This window comes from Mastomys coucha, unplaced genomic scaffold (assembly GCF_008632895.1).
Source record: "Mastomys coucha isolate ucsf_1 unplaced genomic scaffold, UCSF_Mcou_1 pScaffold21, whole genome shotgun sequence".
Taxonomy (NCBI): Eukaryota; Metazoa; Chordata; class Mammalia; order Rodentia; family Muridae; genus Mastomys; species Mastomys coucha.
Genome location: NW_022196904.1, coordinates 147,544,759 through 147,572,242, shown reverse-complemented (window position 1 = coordinate 147,572,242; position 27,484 = coordinate 147,544,759). Strand labels below are relative to the sequence as shown.

Sequence of the window (27,484 nt, the reverse complement as noted above, 5' to 3'; positions counted from 1 at the left end):
GAGGAGAAGAAGAAGAAGAAGAAGAAGAAGAAGAAGAAGAAGAAGAAGAAGAAGAAGAAGAAGAAAGACTTCCACAGAAGTAGAAGGAAGGACATCAACCAAGCCCTCAGGTTTCACGTAGTTACCAGAAGCCACATGCCTGCCTACCTGACAGGCAGCAGTTTACATTTGCTTTTTCAGCACAGCAGCTACCTTCTAAAGGTATCCCGGTTTGGATAATAAGTGACACCATTACTACCTTATTTAGTACATGCAGAAAATTACTGTTTTTTTCATAAAAGATTAGAACACATACAGTTTTCCAGTAGGAAAGATGTATTTCAAGATAATCAAAAGCATCAGTTGAGTAGAAAAGCTACCTCAGAGACGACCAGCACAGAGCAAGGGACATGTGTAGTAAGGAGCCCGGTCATGGTAAAACATGTCTTTAATCTCAAAAGGCAGAGGCAGGCAGATCCCTATGAGCTGGAGGATAGCCTGATCTACACAGAAAGTTCTAGAACCTGCCTCAACAATAACAACAACTATTATTATTTCTATTACTACCACTACTATATTACAAATCCTTCTGTGGTTATTTATCAGCAAGGGTTATGAACTGACATAAAAGTGAAAGCTGACAGGGTGAGAATGTGACATCACTTAAAAACGTATTCCATTACACTGCCCACCTTGAGTCTGAATCTTAACTTCCAGTGTATAATTAATCCTGTGAGAAAGAAGCAAGCTAAACTGTACAAAGAATAAATCAGGAAATCTAGGCCACTCTTCAGCATGCCAATGAAATATAAAACAGGTCTCTTTACTAGGGTAGAAAAGCCTTAAAAGACACAGTTACCAGATGAAATATGTAGTCCTAAAATTAACCACAACTGAATGACATTTTAGATGAACCCAGGGAATCTGAACATGAACTTACTGGCTTTAGGCATAATTTATGTGCCATTTATGTAGAAATATATATATATTTTTAAACAAAGATATACATAACAAAATGATACAAGATGTTATAATTTATTATTTCCACAAAAACATCGTCTTAAAGAACTAAGTATCTATATTCACATAAATGCAACTTAGGAAGTCAGCTTATCCCTGAACTATAGAAAAGTCAGATATAAAGAACAATCAGGGGACTTCAATCAGCTTGTGCCAGAGGCACAAGTATCATCTGTGTCAAACCAGCATGTCAAATTCTACACTAAAGTCAGCTGATGCTGGCAGAATTCTAAGGTGATGGCGTTCGGGAGAGACTGCCCATGACAGCTCTTGGCCTAAACACACATTACAATAATATGCAAATTCCCTATTAAGTGATGGGTGCAAGTCTCAAAATCCACAAATCTTCCTGGGATAGTATCACGAGAGATGACAGGCTGTCTCAAGAGCATATCCATGGAAGATTAAGTTTCGTGCAAAAGAACCATTTCATTAGTTTACCCAGGGGTGGGGGTGGGCGGGACAAATTAGATTCTTCATGAACAGTCATGCCCTGATGGACACTTAACTATGTAGTGGACACATAAGATATTGGAGTTTTGACTCCCTGCTATCAAGGCCTCTCTATAGACAGAATAATTATAGCTGATGGATAAAGGGAAAAAAAGAGAAGTAGGAAGGGGAAGAGATAGTGTATAAAATAAACATAAACAGAAGTTAGCTTTAGCTCAGTGGTAGAGCAATTGCTGCATATGCAGACAACCGTTCAATCTCCAGTACTAGAAAAAGAAAAAAGGAAGGAAGAGAGAGAGGGAAGGAGGAGAGAGAGAGGAGAAAAGGGTGGAGCCATGGAGCATTATTTGAAACAGGATCCTGCTAACAAAGTGCAGGGCAGAAGGCAGTTAAAGGAGAAGCAAAAAGGAGTCAGTGAGGGTGGAGGAGCAAACAACAGGAGGGTAAGACATAACGGACAGGAAAAGGGGAGGTGGATAAACAGCTCTACATGGGGCACTGATGAAATCTGAAATGGCAAAGGAAACAGAAGGAAAGAAGAGGCAGGAAGTAAAAGACAGACAGCTGGTCAAAGGTAGAGGAGGCAGGCTTTTCAATAGACAAGAAATGAATGCACGTTTTCTATGTACTCAGCTTACAGAGACTTACAACTAGGGAATGAGGAGAGAGGGAAAGGGGGTGGGCAGGGCAGATGGAAGGGTGAAGAAGGTCAGCAAAAAGTAATAGAGCCCCTACCTGAAGGGCGCTGTGGAAGAAGGATAGGGTGGGAAGGACAAACAGTAACAACACACGTCAGATACTGCACACACTGGAGCGCATGTTAAACAGGACAGACGGAATCCTGCTGTCAGTAAAAAGAAAGTATAATCCCTGGACCTTCTGGGCATTATTGAAGGGCATCAATCAGCCATCCAGGCCCCTCAGTTTGCTCTAAAGCACACTCTTGTCCATTAGGTTGTTCTTATAATAGGGACAGGCTTTTAAGGCTGTGAAATATTTCCTACCCTTTCTTGTATCTGACCAGAACCAAAGTAAGAGGGGAATGACATATTAACATAATTAATGTAGATGGAAATCTGTTAGATAACTAAATAAACCAAAACAAACATAACCCACATTTTGTTTCAGATCGTAACTATCTAGATTTCTGGCTACATTGATTATATTAATCCCATGGTGAACTTCATTTCTATTATCGACACTGAAGACAGAATTAACAGATCTCTCTTGGATGCAAATCTTGCACAGGTACATGAGATTAACTGGCAGCTCACACAGTAATTCTGGAATGCATGCAAAATTAAAACTTACAGTTTTCCTGCAAAAGAAAACCCATCTATCAATAATTGTTCTTTGAAAGTTGTCTAAGAACTGGAAACTAGGAAGTCTTATGTTTTCAGAAGCCATGATCACACACACTTTTCTTTGTAATTTCTAATTTATTTAAGTATTCTGTCATCTAATACTAAGATCAGAAGTTTTACTCCATTTGTTTTCTTTTTTTATTTATCCTTTAATCTTTTTTACAGTCCAGACTTTATCCACTTCCTGGTCTACCCTCTGACTGTTCCACATCCCATACCTCCTCCTCCCGCACTCCCCTACCCCGTCTCCAAGAGGATGTTCCCCACCCCTCCATCCCCACCCCACCAGACCTCCCCAATCCCTGGGGCCTCAAGTCTCTTGAGGGTTATGTGCATCTTCCCTCACTGAGTCCAGACCTGGCTGTCCTCTGCTGTATATGTGTTGGGGGCCTCATATCGGCAGGTGTATGCTGCCTGGTTGGTGCCTCAGTGTCTGAGAGATCTTGGGGGTCCAGGTTAGTTGAGACTGCTGGTCTTCCTATAGGGTCGCCCTCCTGTGATAAAGATCATGGTTAAATGCAACTTGGGAGGCAAAGGGTTTATTTCATCTTACATTTCCAGGTAACAGTCCCTCACTGAATGGTGGAAATTCAAACAGGGCAGGAACTGTGTCAAAGTAGAGGACTACTCCTTACCAGCCCTGCTTTCTTACAGCACCCAGGATCACCATTCTAGGGGTGGCACTGTCACAGTGGGCTGGGCCCTCCCACATCAGTCATTAATTAACAAAATGCCTCACCGGCTTGCCAATAGGCTGATATGATTGATGGAGGTATTTTCTCAGTTGAGGTTCTAGGGTTTATGTCAAGTTAAAAAAACAAAAGAAGACAACAACAACAATAACAACAAAGCCAAAAAAAAAAAAAACCTATGCAAGACACAATGATGTGTAGGTTTGTGGATCACTGGCTTGCATAAAGGGAGAAAACAGGGTGATGAAAATCAAATCACTAGGATCATCTTTTTTATTTTTATTTTTTTAAGGAAAGCTCAGTGAGAGAAATACTCTTGGAACTGAGGGCGTAGCTCAACTGGTAGAATATTTGCCTACAATGCTTGAAGTCTGAGCCTTAGGATTCCTAATTGGCATAGTGACATGTCTGCTATCACAGTACTCCAGCATTGAAGATAGGAGTATAGGGAGTTCAAGGTCAGTCTGGGATACTTGAAACTTGTCTCCAAAAAAGAAAAAACAAAACCAAACAAACAACACACACACACACACACACACACACACACACACACACACACACACACACAGAGAGAGAGAGAAATACTGTCCTCAACATGACCTCAGTACTTTATAATTACACCTACACTTAGGAGGTTGACACACAAACGTGGGTTCATGTTTGATTACCATTCACACAACAGATGACACTGTCACACTACAGAGCACAACCCCGTGAAGTACAGCAGCAGCCATTTCAGGGCCTGCTGTGTGGATACTCACTATTTGGTAGAGTCAGATAACTGATATTCCCGTCGTCTATCGTAGCACTCCTGGATTCCAGGATCATTCCACAAGCTCTTTATTGCATCTACATATGGATTCTCAAAAGCAGACACCTTCTCCACATCAACCTCTCGAACCAATTGTGCATGAGCCTGTTTAAGAAACAAAACCAGTAGCCGTTTGAATATTCTGCATTGCTTTATTGAGTCTTTAACTCATACTTTATATTATATATAATTCAAGAGATATCTTCACAGACTGGTTTTCAAACTGGCTCATAATAATGTCTTCATATTTTTTTTCTTAGAGAGAACCCAGCCTTAAGCCATCCCCTCTAAAGGAAATTTGGAGCTAAAGCTTATCAGAAGGAACAGGAGTAAAGCTCTTTCACCAAGATAGCAGAGGTACCATACTATAGAGGCCCTGTTTTAACTGATTATCATAACCCCGAAAACAGGTGACAGTTTCTATCTCCTCCATTCTGAAAACTTGTTACAACATGTGTTGTCCTCAGCCTGAGGATTGTTACCAGCACCAGCTCAGAGTCCTCAAGTAATAATGGTCCCTACAATTAATTCACTTTCAGATGGGATATAAAACCACCAGAAGAACCATTTAATGATTTAACTGCAGTAATTCTCCAGTCCAGCATATCCCATGTTTCAAAATATTTATATCTCTACATTATCAAGTTGAGGAACCTATTCCATTTTTCTAGTAATCAAAAAGAGCTTTGCTATTTTCAGTATAGTATACTTAGCATGAAAAAAAAAACAAAGATATTGAAAAGTTTCAACAATATTAAAATAAGTTTTATATTTTATTAACAAATTTCATGTATCTTCAAAGTAGCCAGAGCACTATTGTTTAATAACTCTAATCAAAATAGCTTTCACTAAATGTGATATGTGCAAATTAGACATATATAACAAGTATGCAAACAAACATAAATTTAATAACTAATTAACTTGAAAATTAGAGGCAGATGGCTGATAATTACTGAAACAATTTTGATTTTGTACAAAAAAAAATTCAACAAGGTTAGTTAATGATTATCATGATTGTATCATGGCCAATTCCTTTCATCTAGCATTAAGCATAAATAATGTTAATAAATGCAATCCAATCGATGTTGTCCTGTCTGGATCTCAGTCTTCAAATAGAACGGGCCTTTTTTCAATAACTAATTTTGATTTTAACTTTAGGCAGTTCAACATATTTGAGACTTAAATCCCCTTTGTGGTCAGTTCTGCTTTGACTAAGACAATTGGATGCAGCCACTGAGAAGCCCTAGCGTGGGTCTGTCTCTCACTGTGGAAGCAGATTCCTGCAGTTTCATTCTGCATTCATTCAGTCTCAGGTTAGGCAATCTGCCAGCAGTTTCAGCAGCCTGGAATCCTGCATCCTATCCGAGGTGGAGCCCTTCCTCCCCATGGCTCTTTCTGAGGCTCATCTTTCTATCCAGAAGGCTGTTTTAAAAAGAGCTTCTGCTCAGGGGCTATATCATTCCCCATGGCTCTTTCTGAGGCTCATCTTTCTATCCAGAAGGCTGTTTTAAAAAGAGCTTCTGCTCAGGGGCTATATCATATGTCATCATTTACAGCAGTGGTTCTCCACCGTCCTAATGCTGCGACCCTTTAATGCAGTTCCTCATGGTGTGGTGACCCTGACCATAACATTATTTTTGTTACTACTTCATAACTGTACTATAACTATTGTTATGAACCACAATGTAAATATCTGTGTTTTCTGATGGTCTTAGGTGACCACCATGAAAGGGTTGTTTAACCCCTACAGGGGTTACAACATACAGGTTGAGAACCACTGACTTATAAGTTGGACATTATTATTTTCCTCTCCAGGAAAAAAAAAAGTAATTTTTGTGTACTTTGAACCACAGACTGTCAGCGTTTTGTTCTATGCTGATTATTATGTCTTAGCTAACCTCAGTTCTAGACTATATAGTGATGAAAGGAGCTGTGACCATAAAGTTCTCATTTCTGGAGGGTCCTCCACTCCCCCTCCCTTATCTATCCATCTATTTATCATCTATATCTGTAACTCTATCTGTCTAGTCTGTCTGTCTATCTATCTATCTATCTAATCTATCTATCTATCTATCAATATGGGTATGATGAGTACCTACAAGCCATAGTTTCAAGGCAATCTTCCTACCCAGTTTCTCATAATTATAGTATAGTATAATTTGTATAGGAGTGATAGTATCATTTTGCCATAATGTGAAAGTTCAGAGACAGGTTCAGTTCGCTAGGTTTAGTAGAAGTTCAATGAGCACTTGCCTACACAAGGATGGACAGAAGAACGAAAACGAAACAATGCTGCCAATCAAAACAGCTAACTTGTGGTTCTGATTTTGGCCACAGGACCACCTGCAGCAGAAACTCTGTTTGCTGTTTTAAAACTGATTTCCTTGTTTATAAGGCAAGACAATTAATTGGACCAAGTCAACAGAGACCTCCTCTAGGCATGATCAGTATGACTTGACTGTAAATAAAGCACAATCCAAAAGCATTAAAGGGTTATGACACTGTCCCTCTTTAAAAAAATACTACATGTTTATTTTATGTGTATGAGTATTTTGCCCATACGTCGGTTCCTTCACATGCATGCCTGCTGTTCACATAGGCTATAAAATGGTGTTGAATCCCCTGGCACTGGAGCTACAGACAGCTATGAGCCATGCTGTGGGTCCTCTGTAAGAAGAGTGACAAGAACTTGCAACTGCTGAGCCATCTCTCCAATCCCAACACTGTCCCTTCTTGAGCACAGCCTCCAGCCTCCAGGACTCACTGTTTTAACTAACAACAGAATGAAGCCTGCACATGTGCAAGGAATGCAGTGTGGACTGAGAGGCCACATGAGGATCAAAGAGAAGAGGGGTCTGCTGGGAGGAAAAGATGAAGCACGTGGTGTGTGAGGGAAATGTGAGCGGATGCTCAACAGATAAGAACGTTCTCCTGGCAAAAACAGACCTAGCCAAGCAAATCTCTACCTGGAATGCCCCAAAATTTTTGTCACTGCCATGAACCTGCGACTCAGAAGTCACTCTGTAAGATCTACAAAAGTGTATCTCCTCCATCTACAAAAGAATATTTCCTCCAAACACACATCAATCCCATGCTGCCTTCATGCAGAATAGAATTCCCAAGTTACTTTTATTACCTCCTAAGCCCAGGTTCAAATATAATCAAGTATAATTTGCATTTATGTAAAAGTTTGCAATGAAAATTCTCTAAGTTTGATAGCATTTTACAAAATATGCATAGAATTAAAAATTGTTGATATAAATGTCCCATTGTAAATGTAATCCTCATTATTTTTGTAAAAAATATTCTCAACACAGAAATATTTTTAGTATGTTAGAGTAGGAAGGTAAGTTAGAATCTTCATTCTATTTGCTCAGTGTCTATTCTGCAATAGTAAAAGTTGTAAGTAATGATGGTAAATTAAACAATTACTAATTTTAAAAGGCTACTATAAAAAGGAAAGAAGTTACTTCTAATAATATAATAAATAAGTTAAATTAGAGTTATCTTTTTTATTTTGAATACTGCAGAGAAAAGCAAAATGAGTTCACTACATAAACAAAACATAAAATCCAATTTCTTTTAATATACAATTGAGCAAACTGAGGGAAATGTTTAAGAGCGGATGGTCGTGTTCAGATGCTAGTGTGCACACAATCTGTTGGAAAGAGCGAGCAGCACACTGTGAGAAGCAGTTAGCCACTTTCAGGACCTCAGGCTGAGTTCTGGGGAAGACCACAGGGAAACCACACAATTCACCAATGTAGTGCTGGTAAATCTTATGTTGATATTTCTCTGGTTGTATCTGCAGAGAGAAAGTGGAACAGAGGACCTACTACAGCAGGTCTTGTTCTACCCACTCAAGGCAAGTGTTCAGATGAAATAAAAATCCCTCATAGTCAATGCTGCAAAGATTTCAAAAAGTCATTATGCGCTTAAGAGAACTTCAGGCTATTCTAGTTCCTACACTCCAGAAGTGGAAAATCAAAACTGAGCTCCATTTGAAGGGAAACCCACTACAAACAGGTACTTTGAATCACAAATAGCAAGAACCTCAATCAACCACAGTCTCTTTTATTTCTCAACTGAGGTTTAAAATAAACTGGTTTATTTTGTTCCCTTGTTGCTTATTCCCTTTTGCATTTTAATAATAATTAATAATAATAATAATAATAATAATAATAATAATAATAATAATAATAATAAAATACACAACAAACCTGCAAATAAAAAGCATCTTAGTGACTTCTTGGTTGGTTGGGTTTTCTGTTCAAAGGAAGCAAAATACCATTACAGCTTATGCCACAACCCCACCTCCACTTCGTGCCAGTTGAGGATGCCCTGGTATAAGCTGTTCAACATCTAAACGTGTTTCCAGATCCCCCAGTCTCCCATGGTGTTAGCCTGGAATAATGATAACATCTGCCGCTTGAAAGGCCAAATTACAGTATTCATTGAGGCAGGGCTCACACCTAAAGCTAATAGTAAACTCAAAGGCTAAAGGAAAAGAAATGTAAGACCAGCATCAGGAGCCATGCACATGCATCTATATGAGCCCCTGTGGTCTTGGTCAAGCCATTCAAGTCTCCTTTGGTTCAAATGGAAACCATTTTGGAAGCTCACTGGATACTGGATCATTTGCAAATACCCCGAAGAAAACATGGATATAAACTCATTATTAAGAGGCTTCACCTCTTGACTTTGCAGCTGGACAGCTGACCCTCTTTAGGGCACTCTGCATACACTCTGCATCTCTTTATGGTTATCACCAGGCCAATGACAGAGAAGACAAAGTCACACTGAGCCACTGTTAGCTAATGTCATGAATGAATGACTCATTCACATAGAACCACATCTCCATGCTTTTCAACTGTGAGCTCAGCCAAACTACACATTACTATATAACAAGGCCCTTGAAGCACCCAGTGAAGATTAGAGCCCCAATGTCAAATCCCTCTGTGGCAGGATACCTGCTTTTCTGAGCCCAGCTACCATGTCCTTCTTAATCTTGATATTAGATGTAGACTATGAAGTGTCTCCCCAAGCAGTTCAGGGATCAACAACAGTAGCAAAAAGAAAGAACATGAGTAACAACCTGAGATCAAACTGGGTTTCAACCTTAACTCTTTCAAATATAGCCTTACGCCCTAGGGTAGGTACCACCCCCTTCTTCAAGTCTAGTGTTCTCATCTATAATACAGATAATTTGCCATGGGCTATCAGAAAAAGAGGTGTCATGAAATAAGTTTTCTGCTACAAGTATTAGAATGGCTTGAACTATGGTGGCACACGCCTTTAATCCCAGCACTTGGGAGGCAGAGGCAGGTGGATTTCTGAGTTTGAGGCCAGCCAGGCCAGCCAGGCCAGCCAGGGCTACACAGAGAAACCCTGTCTCAAAAAAAAAAAACAAACCCCAAACCCAACCCACCCCCCACAAAAAATTACTAATTACTTTTTTACTTAACAATTTACTTTTTTCAATAGATATTTGTCTCTTGAATGTTAGTCAATCCACTTGCATGATAAAGTGGAAAATTTATGTTATATAAAATGTTGTGACAAGAAAATATCAGATAAAGTTTTAAGAGCCGTATTCTACTGCATTGCATCAAGACTTTACCAGTTAGCATTGTTAACTGTCACCTCTAACATTATTAGATTTTTATTTTTAACATCATTTTGGCACTTCACTGTGAAGCATGCTGCTGCTCACGGAAAGTCCTTCCTTTCGACTGTGACGCTCTGAAGACGGTGCCTGTTTACCTAACATACACTAGACTGCTTCTTACCACTTACAATATTCTTTTGCTTTTTCCATCATACCAGTATAATTTACCACGTAATACTTCTGTCTAGTTCTTTGCTTATCCTTTGCCTGTTTTGTGTTTGGCTGTATCATTAACACAGGAGGCCAGACACTTGCTACCGCACTAAATAACAAAGAGACACCTTCCAAGAGCATAATGCCGGATGCAATTATAAGATTCCAGGAGAGAAAATCCCAACCTCAGACCTCTGGGTGGAAGATGCTGACCGTGGACTTTATTATCTTTCTGGTTAGGATGGAAATGTCACATTATGATTCATGAATTTTGAACAGTACCTTCAGAGTTTATATAAAGTCGCAACAATAAAGAAAATGAAAAGGGAGACTTCTGAAGATAAATAATATTCATGAAGATTCAAAATGATAAGGCATTGGCTATACAGTTGCTTTCAAAGAATATTTGTGAAATACTAATTACTCAATTTTAATAACTATCTGACACATGTGTTCTGAATCAAGAAGGGTGCTGGTTGTGGTCACTGGAAGCCCAGCAGGTATCTGTGGCACAAAACTTAAAACTGCACTGGAGTAACACCTTTGCAAACTCAGGGCTCACAGCTTAGAGATACACAGGCTTCCCCATATGAGTTCTGCTGTCTTGTTTTCTCTTTGCTGACAGGGCTGCAGCACTAGTGGTTCAGACTTTGAAGGCAGGGACTAGTGGGACCCCCAACAAATGAAGCAGGAGCAAAAATGAACAACCCCTGTTTCAGCAGAGAGATCAATTCCACTTCAGGATACACACCTCTGTCATTTCCAAGATTACACATGACATGTGGTTCATTTCCTAATACTAGGTTTAAAGAAAAAAATCTAATCATTTTAGTCATTGTAATGTCTGTAGTCCTAAAATCTTATTAGCCAGCCAAGTATGTTGTTATTGGCTTGGGATATTATTTTGCTTGACAACAGAAAGACAAAACAGACAAAGCATATTGCCCTGAACAAAGCTTCTCCCATTAACTAACAAACAAACAAACCAACAACAACAGAAACAAACAATAAAAATGCTACATCACCCTCATCTCACCCCCACGGCCCCACAGAGGGGCTACATTATTTCTATAATTTTCCACATAAAATATGGCCAGTGAAATTTCAGTTAAAATTCTTTGGAAGAATTGAAAGTGAATGGTTCACTCTCTCAGATCTGGGCAAAGAAAAAGTCGTTTTGGAACATACTGCTCCTGCAGTCCTGCAGCCCATTAGCTGGAAGAACAAGAAACTGTCCATCAGTAAACAAATGAAGAGAGACACGGCAACAACCCATCTCTGCCCTTCAAAAGCAATAGATCTGAACAGCAAAAAGAGAATAAGAGAATTCTCACTTTACCCAAGCATGTTTTTAAAACAAATGAGTTAGAGAATTGTCATTCATAAGAATTCAAATTTCAAAAAGATGAATTAAGAGTCAGCTGTTAAAAGTTACTTCTACAGAGAACATGGTGATAGCTGTGGTCTATACTGTGACATTTGAGTGGTGTGTATCTGAAAGATTTATTTACTGATGTACCAGAAAGTATGTTTTATTATACTAATATGATTTATGAAAATCTGTACACTTGAAGAAATATTTCAAATCATATTTCTTAAAGAGTAAACATTTTCTTTTTATCTGTGATGGTTAATCTTCACAGTCAGCTTGACTCGACTGATAAATATCACTAAAGAGCATGAGGAGGGAAGGCTATGTTAACATCTAAGAAGGAAAGAATATTTAACCTTGGTAAATAACAGCATCCTAAACTGTTCAAAACATCAATCAATTACTACTTCACCAGAGGTTTTCTGGCAAAGAACAGGACACACTATTACATCTTTCCTTAGGAGCTAATCCAAACAAGTTTATCCATGGCTTGCAAAGGAAAATGCCTCCCAAGAAAACTGTCTAGTACAGCAGAGAGTAGAAACAAATATATCAAGTCTGCCTTAATGGAAGAGCACAATGGTCTCTCTGGTCTCAAACTGTCTCTTCCACTGTGGGAGAGTGCTTTCCTCTGGTCATTGCCCACTTTCACCTTTAAGAGTGTCTCACACATCATTCTAAAAGAAACTCTGATACACTGTTCTATGTCTCATTTGGAGAACACATTGGGGAGCTAGCTGATAGGAAGCCAAAGCAAAATCCTGGCATTTCTATAACTACTTGATCATATGGTTCTTAGGTCTTGTTTGACTTGTTTGTGGGGGAATTTTCAAGCCTTTAGACCTACGTACAGTAGAGAAGCATTAGAAGGCTCCAAACAGAGCTTGATGGGCTATTTTGCTGGGATCGTGGAAGACCTGAATGATGATAAAGGATGCAGACTTTAAAGCCCAGTTACTAGGTTTCAGAAGGGAACATGGTCTATACTATGAACTAGACTATAGGCTATGGTAAGTGGTTCTTGAATTTAGGCAGATTTACAGTGAGAAAGAGCTAAAATAAGGAGGAAATGTGTAGTTTGTGGAGGAAGGACTGTAAATGTGGTTTTGTTATGGTTAAGGTTCTCTGAGGATGACACCCCTTTATCCAGGGTTTCACAATGCAAATCCATTTGTAAAGGAGAATGTCTAAGATGATAGAACCTGCTGGAAACCGGTGCCTGGGAAAAGTGTTTCCCCAATCTCAGACACATACAGTGGAGTTGTGGTCCCCGAGCTCAGACTATAAGCCAGCATCAGAATTTGGCACTGTTAACCAATTGGCTCTTATTTTGCAGGCATGTAAGTTGCAGGAGTGAGAGAGTTATGGATGCTTATCCCAAGGTTCCAGAAAACTGCTGAGGAGAGGCAATGTAAGGCAGAACCAGAGTCCTAGTAAAAAGAGACTCCAAGAGGGCCCCACACAAGGCTATGCATATAAAGGCTCAGTGGAGACCCTAGAATATGAGAAATCATAGGGCAGTTGAATGTTTGCCAAGAAAACCTGTGAGCAAGTTTAAGGAATGCTTTATTGAAAATGAAAAACTAGGCCAGAACTAAACTCATGGGACACTGAACAGCAGGTAGGAGCTGGGACTCAGCAACCTATGTATGGAGAATTGGAGTGAAACCTAGAAGGGAGGCCATAGCCTGTACAAATACTTGGGTTACATTTTTAAAATTATTAACATCTAAAATTCAGAGATTTTACATGAGCATCTCCCACCTACAAACAAACAAACATCCATCCAACATTTATTACTTCTCTTAGTAAACTCTAAAACCCAGTAACACTTTGAATTCCAAGAAGGTAAGAGGCTGTTTGTATGGTATGTTAAATTAAGAAGAATGGGAGAATACATAATTTAAAAAAAAAACTTAACTATGTTGAACACAAGCTGATCAGTTTCAGGTTACTTGCTTAGCTCCCCTACCCACCCCTTATAAGTGCCCAACCTCCCTGCAGAGGCTGGCATAATTGTTGCCTTCTTTGTGTGATAAGGAACATTTGTAGTCTCCAGAATCTTGGGCCTGACTCCTGCTAGGAGGTATTTTCTGTTTTTATGGTGTGCATACATGTGTGGCTATTATATGTTCAATTCTCATTTGTAAGTTACATAATTATAAGTGGCACAGATTATTACTTTGGGCTTATTTTTTTAACTGAAACTTCTTGACAAAAAAAATTTTTTTTTCTCTACAGAAAAGCTCAAAGCCCAGTGGGAACATTCATATTTTCAATACAAATCCTTCAATCTAGTCAAAACTTTGTTTAAGACCCTAGATAGATGCTCATTAAGTCTTGCAGGTATCGCACACATGTTCATTGTCTTCAATTCCACGAGCTTCCATGGAGAGCTAAAGTGACTGATGATACAGCCCTGGATATGAAGTAAAACAACTAGATCTCTCTTCATGAGATTCAAACTGACGTAAGGACACACACACTTTGTGTGCACCCAGGTAGGTTTATATTTTAGCGGATGCTTCCTTCTTACTGTGCTGTCCGCAGACCATGGGTTGCTGTGCTGTCTGATAACCTTGGGTTGCTGACAGCATTTTCACCCTCTCCCCAATGAGCCTAGACAGAAATCTCCCTGAAGGGTGTTTGATACCCTTTCCTTGACCCCTCTCTGAGCTTGTGACCTGAGTGTAAGGGATAGTGCATAGGTACTGCTTCTATCCCTTCTGCAGTTCCTATGGGCACTATTTACATACATTTAAATATTTCAGAGTCTTTGGCTTGGTTGAAGGAAATAATAACCTTCCTATACCATCAGCGTCTGGTCTCTTTTAGAAAAAAAAAGCAGAGAATGGAAGAAATGAAATCTCTTCCAACCTAAGGAAGAAGACTCAAAGAGGAAAGAAAAGTCAGAGCATCATTAAGTGAGCACAAAGCTCAAAACCACATATATAAAATGAAAGTCCGAACCACTTACCTAGGTTAATCTCTATTCTATGAAAACATCTTTCCCTTTAATTTCCCATTCAAGAACATAAGATTTAGGATACATAAATTGTATAGAGTTTTTTTTTTTAATGATGAGAAAAATGTCAATATATTTAAAAGTTCAGAAAGAAACATCCTGCTATCTCACTGCTCATATTTGTCTGTAGAGATTTCAACCATGCTGAAAAAACACCTTAGGTCACAGGCTGTTTAATAGTTCTTGTATTCAAGGACAATGTTAGTGCTACAGAATTGAGGTGTCTTCCTTTCCGATCTATTTGTCCAGAAATATGATCTAACAAGGCTGAACATGTGACAATACAGTACAGTGCTAGACAGAAGGAAATACTAATCCAGAAATGGAGGCCCTGCTAGGTTGCTGGTGCCATTTGGAGCTAGACTCACAACTTTTCCAGGCTATGAGTTGACATTTATAACTTGGTAATTCAATTGAATAGTGGCTGTGATGGTCTTATGACTATGCATTAAAGCATAAGCTAGGATAAAATGCTAACCAACAATATGCATAGGCAGTAAAGACACATATAAGGCAGGGTCTTGGCTTTCATCCAGTGATCCCAACAACTCTGTTCCTACTCAAAAAATAGGACAATCACTATGAGGATATAATTTTAATTTTGAAAAGAAAAATTAACATTGGTATTATATCATTAATGACTAAATGCTAAATACCAACCCATCCTATATATACTAATTAGTAGTCATAAAGGTATTAATCCTATTCAAAATGTACTTACTTACATGTCAAAACTACAAGAGAGTTGGAAAGATATGGCAAGGTAGAAATTCTCACCAATAGTATCAATAATGAATGTATATGATTCTTTTCCTTCCTGTACCTGTAAGATTTTTCTGAAGTGAGCATTCTATATTTGGGCTTCTTCACAACAGTGTTAGTTCACCTTACATGAAGAGCCCCAAATTCTCTTAATTAATGTTGTCTGTTTTGCACAATAGATAAAGCATAAAGGTCAAGAGCACAACTAACTACTGTCTTCATTCCAGCAAGATTTCCCCCCATCATGACAGTAGTACCAGTAATGTGTAGCCCTCTCAACACAGCTAAAACTTCATATCCTAGCAGCAACCTAGAGTCTTACAGAAAGAGGCAGAAATGGTAGCAAGTCTTTCCTACTGATGTCTCAGTGAAGTTGAAGTACTGGAATCTATTGCTGGTAGGCTCTTCAAGCTAGCTCACGAGAAGGACAACCAGTTAGGCTTCAGGCCATGGCCACTGAATGGGGCTTTCCAGTTAACAAAATGGCCATATTCAGGAAATGTAGTAGTGCTGCTCAAACTCAGAAAAGTGCTGGCATCATCAGGGATGCTTGAGCAAACACCAGACACATCATACCCTTGGAGACTCTTGAAATTAAGTGTCCCATCACATGATTTTTTTTAAAAAGTTTTTGTTTGTTTGACACAAGGTCTTACTATACAGCTTTGGCTGCCACAGAGCTCACTACATACACGAGGCTGGCCTACAGCACACAAATCCTCCTGCCTTCGTTTCCAAAGTGTTGGGAGAGAGCCATGCATCAACATGTGCAGCTCTATGACATGGTATTTAATGCTACCACCCTAGTCATCAACACTTAGACCTTGACAAGAGGCTGATAACTAGAGCCAGGCTGAGCAGGAAAAAGCAATTTAAGAAGATAATCTATGCATTTCATCTTCAAATGAGATAAATATTAAGATTTGTCTTACACAGTGTGTGGAACAACTACAGCACTATTACGTGTTTGAGAGCCACAGTGTTAGCCAGCATCCCATGGGAAAAGCAGAGGTAGTCTCCCCAGTTAGGTGATGCACAGAGTCTAATATCTAACACCATGACTCTTGATATCAGCTAAGAATGGAAGGAAAAGTACTGCAAACCATTTCAGAATGGAAAAACTTAAAGATGATGGACACTATCTTCCAAATGCAGGCATGTGTTTCTATATGCATGTTCTTAGACAAAGTGCTAAGCAGCAGCCTATATGGGTGTTTTATAAAGGTAGATAGATGTTCAATCCCTTCAAGGCCAAGCTTGAAGTCTGAAGAGTAGCTTGAAAGGTACTTAAATGTTTCCATAGTGATGTGATTTTGCTGTTAAAACTTAAGGAATGTATAGTAAGGGAGGTACCAAGTAAACTAAAAGAATATAGATGGCAAATCCTTTGGCAAAGCTTTAACCCACATGTGTAACATAAACAATGCAGCCCCTTTCAAAGAACTGAAGGAATGGCTGATCAACATGAGCAACAAAGACAGATTACAAGTTTCAATTAAAAACCCATGGAGGGGTTAAGAACACTGTCCATTCTTCCACAGGATCTGGGCAGCTCACAATCATCTGTTATATTAGTTCTAGGGGATCTGGTACCATCTTCTGGCCTCCTCAGTCACCAAACACACACAAAATAACAGACATACCTGAAGACAAGACACCCATACATACTAATAATTTAAAACATATATGCTATTTGTAAAAATCCTGTGTACAATTGGTGATAGAATCAAAAATGAATAACAGTATTTAGTAAGCACAGGCAATTGACATGGTTATTTTCTTCCTCCTCCTTCTCAGCTATGTATCTCCTACAATGTCCTTTTATTTATGCTAAAGTATTCTCTTATGGTGAACTTCACTCCAGACTACACAACTTCTACCCTAAGGATTATAAAATTGTTTAAAATCTAGGCAAGAGAAATAGTCAGTAGAGTGCTTACCTTCCTAACAGAAGACCTAGTCAATCCCTAGAAGAAGAGAAAAAAAAAGTTGGGAGTAGTGGTGTCAACTCCTGGGCTAGGAAGATGAAGTCAGCCACTGGCTAGCCTAGCCTAATAGGGGAGTTCTAGGCCAGTGAGATAGCCTTCAGTCCATCTCCCCTACCCCCAATTACATGTACACATACACACACACACACACACACACACACACACACACACGCACGCACGCACGCACGCACGCACGCACGCACGCGCGCACACACACGCACGCGCGCACACACACACACACACACACACACACACACACTTTAAGAAAGCTGCTGGCTTGCCTGTAATTCAGAGACTGGGCAGTAGAAGCAAAGCAAGATGGATAGCTAGACTAAGTGAACCTTTGTGCTTCAGCCAGAGTCCCTGCCACAGAAATAAAGTGGGGGGCAACTGAAGGAGACTCAACACATGAACCTCTAGCCTCCACAGGCACGGCCGAAGAAAGCTGCATACATATATATGTATGCTGCCACAGCTACCCATGTATGGAAGGGCATTTATAATTTAATATCACAAAGACTGAAAATTATATCAAAGATACTTTTAACAAAAAGGCAAAAGAATGTTTCTGAATGTCTACATGCTTTAAAGAAATGTGGACTATTCCTAGTTAACAGTCTACCCAGGCAACCTGGAGACTTGGCAACATGCCACATGAAAGTCTATTCAATTAAGAGGAGAAGAAATTGTTCTGCTTATCATAGATAAGAGATGAGGTTGTGAACATAATGGTCTTTTTTTTTTTTTTTTTTTTTTTTAGGGGATGGGATGGTGAATGGGGGGGAGAGAGGGGGTTGTTTTAGTTTTTTTATTAGATGTTTTCTTTATTTACAGTATCTCCTTTTCCAGGTTCTCCTCCAAAAAAAAGAAAAAAATAATAAAATAAAATAAAATAAAATAAAAACAAAAACAAAAACAATCCATAATGGTCTTGAAATCATGCTTCTCCTATCTCAGCCTCTCTATTAGTAGTATAGTTTATTTCATATTTTTACACTATACTATGGTTTTCAGAACAGCTTACATATTTCAAAAGTATTTATACAGCCAAAAGAAATGTAGACAATTAACTTGAGAGGTGGCTTCTAAGAGAACAACAAAGAGTGAGACTGAATGCTTTGCTTAAAAAAAAAAAAAAAAGAGATGAGGTTGTGGTCTGTAAGGGGCAGGTAAAGAAAAATTGAGAATTCTGTTTTTAGAGAGTTATGAAGAATCTTCTGGAACTCTAATGAAAATTTGTATGGAAATTTGTATGCCTTAGTAGTCAAGTAGATATTTCAATAATTCAAAGACTAAAGAGAAATATTTCACCTCGATTTTTTTCTTTTTTCTTTCTCATACCACAGTCTTAATACAGAAGCTCCTCAGATACTGTTAACACAAGTCCACATTCTGATACAATCTCTGTAGTCTATCATTAGTATATATTAGCAGGACCCATTTCCAACAATGAAACAAAGAATCCCACTTCTGTCTGATACTGTTTCTCAATATGATCTGTATGACAGTCAGTCACCAGGAAGTGGAAAACTATTAATTGGTGTCACTGTATTATAAAAAGCCTCAGTTAAAAATAGCATGGTGGAAAACTACTAGCCAATGTTCCAGGCACCAGAAGACACCCACTCACAATATGTAAGAATTACCAGCTCTCACTCCATGATTACTTTATGATTTTGTTGCTGGAATCTCACTAACACCTTGATTTTCACAGGCCTGTGGAGATGCTCGTGTGAAGTTGGAACTGGTATAGGAAAGACATCTGATGCCATGGACAGTCCCAGCTCCTAAAGGCAAACCTTGAAGGAAACGGATGGGATGGATGGATTGTAGTGATGCACAGCCACACATTTCTACGTATACTTTTGCTCTAGCTTCTAAAGATTGTCAGGGTCTCAGGTGACTTAAACTAGTTGTAAGTAATTGCCCTCGACAGCTCATCTCTCAGAATGTATTACCCAGCAAAAGAATTCTCCACTGGCTCTGAATCACGTGCTCTCTAATCTGCGGTGCCTCTGCTCAGGGTAACTGAGGAGAGAGCACATATAGGTCAGAGCGATCCTCTGGAGACACTTAAACTCACCCCAGACGCTGAGCAACCTTTAGAGCACTTTTACTCCCTATCCTGGGATGGGATGGGGGAAGATCTCCGCTTTGCCACTTTTTAAATATGTGGCAAAAATCTAGAATTAAAATTCAAAAAATTAAAAGGCCAAATCCCCATGGCTCCTAAGATTCTCTAGGCCATATTCCTCTCACGTAACTGTTGCACTTGTTTTACTGGTGTCTTTTGTTTCCTGCTTGCTGATTCTAATAAAAAGAGGTTTCAAAAAAAATGAACAAAGTAAACCCAGACTAAGCCTCATAGACCAGCATATTTTATTTCTCTTTAAATCCAGATGTCCAGGAGCAAGACTCTTGCGTCAATAATTCACACAGAGATGTGCTTTGGAAATCCTAGCACAGACTAGCTGTCTAGCTCTGCAAAGCTGTATGTACTATCCTAGGGTGTGTCTCTAATGGGTGAGCAGAAGTTGACATGGTACACACAAATGAAGAATTAGCAGGAGAAGGCTGACATCAGAGTATGTGGTAGCATGGAATAAACTACAATGGGTGAGAAACAGGCTGATAAAATTAACTCTAAAGTGTGAATCCAGATACAGTTATCTTTAAAATGTGTATTCCAAAAAGCAAAGAGAGGCACCAAAACAGCATGCTCTTGAAAGGACAATAGTTAAAAGGTCACCAGATTCCCATTTTGCTAATATTGACAATGTAGAAACTAGTTTTCTTCTGTTGTTTCTAGTACTATCTATTGAATATTATGTGTAAATCATTTGATCCAATTCCATATCTACATAAGCACTGCACCATGACAGGCAGATTAGGAGACACTCATGCAAAAAGTTAAAATACAGTGATGGGTATTGTGGGGGGTGGGGCGGGGAGTGCACAGGGGATAATGGTACATCCTTGCAATCTCAGAACTCAGCAGGCTAAGTCAGAAGGATCATTGCTGAGTTGAAAGGGAAGTTCTACATAACAGGAAGGTTAGTGATTTATTGGTTGATGATTGCTGCTCTTACTTTACTTTAAAAAGTACTATTTCCTAGCTATACTTCTGCTAAGGGATAGGAAGCAGCTCCCCCTCCCCCGGGGTACTTCAATTCCCAACAGGACTTCCTTAGTTTGTTCTCAATTCCTATGTTTCTTGTTTTTTGTTCAGAATTACAAAGCCAGTAACTGAAAGGGTAATACCTGTCTACCATAACACAACAATTAAAAACAAAGTTGTAAGATGTTCAATCTTCAGATTCAGGAAAGAGCTACTGATAAAACACATCCTCAGCTCATTGGATGCTGAAAAATCATTTCACAAAATTCAATACCTTTTCATGATAAAAGTCTTCAAAAGATCAGGATTTCAAGGCCCAAACCTAAACATAGTAAAAGCAATATACAGCACATCAGTAGCCAACATCAAACTAATAAAGAGAAACTTAAAGCAACCCTATTAAAATCAGGGGCTAGACAGAGCTGCCCACTCTCTCCCTATCTATTCAATATAGTACTTGAAGATCTAGTTAGAGCAATCAGACAACAAAAGGAGGGCAAAGGGATATAAATTGGAAAGGAAGAAGTCAAAATATCACTATTTGCAGATGATATGATAGTATACTTAAGTGACCTCAAAAATTCCAGAGAACTCCTAAAGCTGATAAATAACTTAAGCAAAGAGGCTGGATATAAAACTAACTCAAACAAATCAGTAGCCTTCCTCTACTCAAAGGATAAACAGGCTGAGAAAGAAATTAAGGAAAAGACAATCTTTACAATAGTCACAAATAATATAAAATACCTTGGTGTGACTCTAACCAAGCAAATGAAAGATCTGTATGACAAGAACTTCAAGTCTCTGAAAAACAAAGTTGAAGAAGATCTCAGAAGATGGAAAGATTTCACATGCTCATGGATTTGCAGGATTAATATACTAAAAATGGTCATTTTGCCAAAAGCAATCTACAGATTCAATGCAATCTCTATCAAAATTCCAACTCAATTCTTCATAGAGTTAGAAAAAGCAATTTGAAAATTCATTTGGAATAGCAAAAAACCCAGTATAACAGAAAACTATTCTCAACAATAAAAGAACTTCTTGGGGAATCACCATCCCTGACCTCAAGTTGTATTACAGAGAAATAGTGATTAAAAACTGCATGGTAGCCGGGTGGTGGTGGCTCACACCTTTAATCCTAGGACTTGGGAGGCAGAGGCATGCGGATTTCTGAGTTTGAGGCCAGCCTGGTCTACAGAGTGAGTTCCAGGACAGCCAGGAACCCTACACAGAGAAACCCTGTCTCAAAAAAAACAAAACAACAACAACAACAACAACAACAAAAAACAAAAACAAAAAAAGAAAAAGAAAAACCAAAAAAAAAACAAAAAACAAACAAACAAACAAACTGCATGGTATCAGTACAAAGACAGGCAGGTAGATCAATGGAATAGAATTGAAGACCTAGAAATGTACCAATACACCTATGGTCACTTGATCACTGACAAAGGAGCTGCTAAAACTGTCCAGTAGAAAAAAGACAGCACCTGGTTCAACTGGAAGACAGCATGCAGGAGAATGTAAATTGATCCATTCTTATCTCCTTGTACAAAGCTCAAATCCAAGTGGATCAAGGACCTCCACATAAAACCAGATACACTGAAACTACTAGAAGAGAAAGTGGGAAAGAGCCACAAACAAATGGGCACAAGGGAAAATTTCCTGAACAGAACACCAATGGCTTATTCTCTAAGATCAACAATCGACAAACAGGATCTCATAAAACTGAAAAGCTTCTGTAAGGCAAAGGACACTGTCAATAGGATAAAACAGCAACCAATAGATTGAGAAAAGATCTTTACCAATCCTACATCTGATAGAGGGCTAATAATCAATATATACAAAGAACTCAATAAGTTATACTCCAGAGAATCAAATAACCCTATTTAAAAACGGGGTACAGAACTAAACAAAGAACTATCAACTAAGGAATATCAAATGACCGAGAGCACCTAAAGAAATGTTCAACATCTTTGTCATCAGGGAAATGCAAGTCAAAATGACCCTGAGATTCCACCTTACACCAGTCAGAATGGCTAAGATCAAAAACTCAGGTGACAGCAGATGCTGGAGAGGTTGTAGAGGAAGAGGAACACTCCTCCATTGCTGGTGGGATTGCAAGCTGGTACAGCCCCTCTGGAAATCAGTTTGGCGGCTCCTCAGAAAAATTGGACGTAGTACTACCAGAGGACCCAGCTATACCACTCCTGGGCATATACCCAGAAGATGCTTTAACATAGCAGCCTTTTTTTTTTATAATAGCCAGAAGCATGCCGGGCGGTGGTGGTACACGCCTTTAATCCCAGTACTTGGGAGGCAGAGGCAGGTGGATTTCTGAGTTCGAGGTCAGCCTGGTCTACAAAGTGAGTTCCAGGTCAGCCAGGGGTACACAAAAAAAAACCCTGTCTGGAAACAAACAAACAAACAAACAAAACAAAATATAATAGCCAGAAGCTGGAAAGATCTTAGATGTCCCTTAACAGAGGAATGGATATAGAAAATGTACATTTACACAATAGAGTACTAGTCAGCTGTTAAAAACAATGAGTTCATGAAATTCTTAGGCAAATGGATGGAACTAGAAAATATCATCCTGAGTGAGGTAACTCAATCATAAAAGAACACACATGGTATGCACTCACTGATAAGTGGATAATTAGCCCAGAAGTTCAGAATACCCAAGGTACAGTTCACAGACCACATGAAGCTTAAGAAGGAAAACCAAAGTGTGGATGCTTCAGTCCTTCTTAGAAGGGGGAACAAAATACTCATGAGAACATATATGGAGATAAAGTATGGAGCAGAGACTGAAGGAAAGACCATCCAGACGCTGCCACACCTGGAGATCCATCCAATATACAGACACCAAACCCAGACTCTATTGTGCATGCCAAGAAGTGCTTGCTGACAGGAGCCTGATATAGCTGTCTCCTGAGAGGCTCTGCAAGAGCCTTCCAAACACAGAGGATGCTTGCAGCCAACCACTGGACTGAGCACTAGGTCCCTAATGAAAGAGTTAGAGACAGGACTGAAGGAGCTGAAGGGGTTTGCAACACCACAGGAAGAATAACAATATCAACCAACCAGACCTCCCAGAATTCCCAGGAACTAAACTACCAACCAAAGAATACACATGGAGGGACCCATGGCTCCAGCTGCATATGTAGCAGAGGATGGCCTTGTCGGGCATCAATGGGAGGAAAGGTCCTTTGCTCTGGAAGGCTCAATGCCCCAGTGTAGGGGAATGCCAGGCGGGGAGGTAGGAGTAGGTGGGAGAACACCTTCATAGAAGCACAGGGGAGATGAGACAGGATGGGGGTTTCCAGAGGGGAAACCGGGAAAAGGGGTAACATTTGAAATGTAAATAAATAAAATATCCAATAAAAAAGATTAGAATGCACTTAGACTCATATATATATATATATATATATATATATATATATATAGTTTACATAAGTTACTATTTTAAAATTTGTCCATTTGAACTAGTTGTAAATTCCTTATATAATTTATTTATTTTATGTGCCTTGGTATTTTGCCTGCATGTATGTCTGGGTGAGGGTGTTGGATCACTTGGAACTGTAGTTACAGACTGTTGTGAGCTGGCATGTGATTTCAGGGAACTGAACTCAGGTCTTCAGCAAGAGCAGCCACTGCTCTTAACTGCTGAGCCATCTCTCCAGACCCAAGTTGAAAATTCTTTATCTATAGAAAAAAATTGCAGAAATTATGTTCTTAGACTACTTTGTTATTTATTCTGGCTATATAAAAACAATACTACAATCACATGGGAAGTAGATAAAAGTCAGAAACTCATAAGGATGTTCTGATGTTCTCCTTTTCATGTCAGTAAACAGATGAGCTACAAATTCAAATGGACGAGCTTGAGGAATTACAATCTCAAAGCAATGGTTTCTATGGTCACTTTTTGTTATAGAACATTTTAAGAACTAATCTCTTTTGTGACAAAGTAGATGACTAGGACACAGGGCCTTTTTTTTTTTAACTCCTTAACTATTTCCAACTACTCTTGAAGCAGCATAATATGCTACTTACATTCAGCAAAAACACATATCATTATTTCCCTCTCTGTTCATCTGGCATGATTTTTCACATGTGATGACACAGTGATGACAACTGTTTCTCAGGGTCCAGATCCCAAAGAGCTTTCAAAATTTTTTAATGTATCATCCCCCCAAAAGAGAATAGAATCATTATCCTAATTTTTTTTTAATTTCCACATAATTAGTGGCAGGAAAAGATGGTAAAAGTAAAACATTTATACTAAAATATAAGTTCTAAAATAATACTGTTTTTAATTTTAAAATCCATATGCATATGCTAAATTCCTCCTAAACTCAGCAAAACAGTGGCATTCCAAATAGCTAAAGCCATCTTAATCTAAAAAGGGGGGAAAGAAAATAAAAAAACAAACTGGAGGCACTTTATTACCAATATTATTATATAAATGCTATGCCTAGTGAAATATCAGTAATGTCTAATTTTTAAAATGACTTTTGTTTTGGAGCCCAGGCTGACCTAGAACTCAAAAATCCCCTTACCTTGACCTCTGGAGCAAAGAAGTGAAAATTATGCACCACCATACCCAGGTCTTCGAAACTGATCTTATCTAGCCTTTTCTGACTTTAAAAAAATATTATTTCCTAGCTATACTTCTGTTAAAGGATAGTAAGCAGCTCCCTGATCTACACAGAGCTGTATTACTTCTATTATTTAAAATCAATCAATAAAAATGCATATAAAATTAGAACCCCAACATTTTATTGGAATAAAGCTGAGATTTAATGGGAATTCTCAGTGAACATAATTTTGAGAGAGCATACTGAAGTCGGTACAAAGGTTCTTCTATGATCTTGAAAGAGAACTCATATGAGCCAAGTACAGCATCGTGTAAATCTACACACTGCAGAGGCAACTGAATATCCATGCTTACTTCACTGTACCCGAGAAATGAAACCAGTCAAGAAATCTGTCAGTGGACAAATGAATAAAGAATATATGGCATGTGTACATGATACAATTTTATGCAGTCATCAAGAAAAATGAAATAAGGTATTTTTTAGGAAAATGGATAGAACTGGAAATCACCATGTTAAGCAAAACAAGCCACATGCAGAAAACAAAGCCCCACTTGCTCTCATATGCAGAATATAGCTTTAAAATCCATAACTATATCATATAACAGTATATGTATAAATACATCCAAATGCACACATTAAAATATGTACACGTAATCATGAAATCAGAAAAGGGATCACAGGAAGAGTGGAAACAAAGTTAAGATAAAAGTAAACAGAAGGGTAATATAACACATGTGCTAAGACAGCAAAAGCAGGGGTATGCTGGTGAAAGGATGGGAAACAGGCAAACGGGAACAGGAGCAGTTGGGAGGGCTGTTGGAGGGGGGTTAATGCATGTATGAAAATGGAGAGCAAAAAATCATTACTTTGTAGGCTCATCCAAATTGTTAAAACATAAAAGGACCTGTACTGAAATGACAGTGCGCCCTCTTCCTAAGCTGCACACAGTCTACTGCTCCCTCCTTTCCCAAGTTGCACAGGGGTGCACACTGCTCTTTTCTATCCCTGCTCCAAAGCCTTCACTTCTAGTTCTAGGGCTATCCACTTTTTCCTCACAGGCCCTCTGATGATCAGCAGTATTTCACTAGCTTCTAGGGTAGCTCAGAAATAATAACCGCTCTTTTGGAGCCATGTGTTAATCATAAGTAGAAGTCAGGCTTGACTGATCATTTTTATAGCAATATAGTGCTTTAGCTCACATAATCCTTCATTAGCACAGAAGGGCTGCTGTGTTATTAAGATTCTTTTCGCTACAGCAAATTTCTTGAGAAAAGCAATAATTTTTAATTTTCCCTCTCAGGGTTTGAGAGAGACCGTGGTAGATTGCCCCTTTTACTATGAGCCCATGACAGGACAAGATATCTTGGCATGAGTAGATGGCAGATCAAATCCCAGAAACTATTACTGAACAGCCTAACAAAGAACAGGAATGGTCAGAAATCCCACAGTCCCCTTTGTCTCACCTCCCAGAGGTCCCCTGCCTCCCACTGCTACCCTGGAGGCTCAGCCTTTCATACAGGCTTTGGGACACACTGAAGATCCTAATGACAGTAGCTAATGGAACAATTTCTGTTCTCCGTAAATCAATAACACTGCTCAACTTTATCCAGAAGGCATGGGCTACCAGGTGGACAAAATCTTGGGCAAGCATGCAAGAGAGAGAAGGACAAATAATTTGATACTTAAACTAGTGTTGATTTGAAGCTAACTCTGGTTCAAGATTCTTTACTTCAGCTTGGTGAGGTGACATGCATCTTTAATCCCAGCTATGAGGCAGGAGGATCTCTGTGAATTCAAGGATAGTGTGGTCTACATAGAGAATCCAAAGATCAGCCAGATCTACATAGTGAGAACCTGCTTCCCCCTGAATATTTTACTTCACAGATACCCATTCATTTTTCATATGTAGCCATCACCTACATATAGAAATACACATGAGCAGGAAGCAGATTTACACAAAATTGTAATCTTATGGCATGAGGAAAATCAATGGCACTAGAGATCATCATGTTACACAGCATGAGCCAGACTGAGAAAGTCTATCTTCTTGTGCTTTCTATCACTGGCATATCTCCATTTAAATACATATTTACGTGGGAACATAAAAGCAGAAAGGGGACTACTATGGGAAAGGGTCTAAGGTGGGAACTAGAGAGCAATACCAAGAATAAATAGAGGTAAGCAGGAACCAACATCTGTCCCAACACTGGGAGTAACTGGGACCAGCAGGACCAGGCACACAGGACCTCCACCAGCCCAGTGACTCCGGTTCCTTCCGGTCTGTCTGGGTTAGTGTTCTGAGCAGACCTTGGGCACAAGCTCTGCAGCCAGTCCTACAACACCCAAAGAAAGCCACACCCCCAGGTGATTTAACAAGCCCAGGATGCCAGGATCCCAGAGTCAGCTTGATTCTGAGGAGTTCTGACACAACCAGGATCACAGGCTCCAGTCAGATTTAGCAAGGGCAGGTAGCACTAG

At 39.1% G+C, this 27,484-nt stretch overlaps 1 protein-coding gene across 1 annotated transcript in view; it reads right to left on the bottom strand.

Moving 5' to 3' along the window:
• The window catches only part of LOC116103624 (guanine nucleotide-binding protein G(q) subunit alpha), a 263,445-nt gene that overhangs the window by 66,461 nt on the left and 169,500 nt on the right, over positions 1-27,484 (bottom strand). The window contains exon 3 of the mRNA XM_031389842.1: positions 4,270-4,424. Coding sequence (XP_031245702.1) covers positions 4,270-4,424 — 155 coding nt within the window. The remainder of the gene's footprint in view (positions 1-4,269; positions 4,425-27,484) is intronic.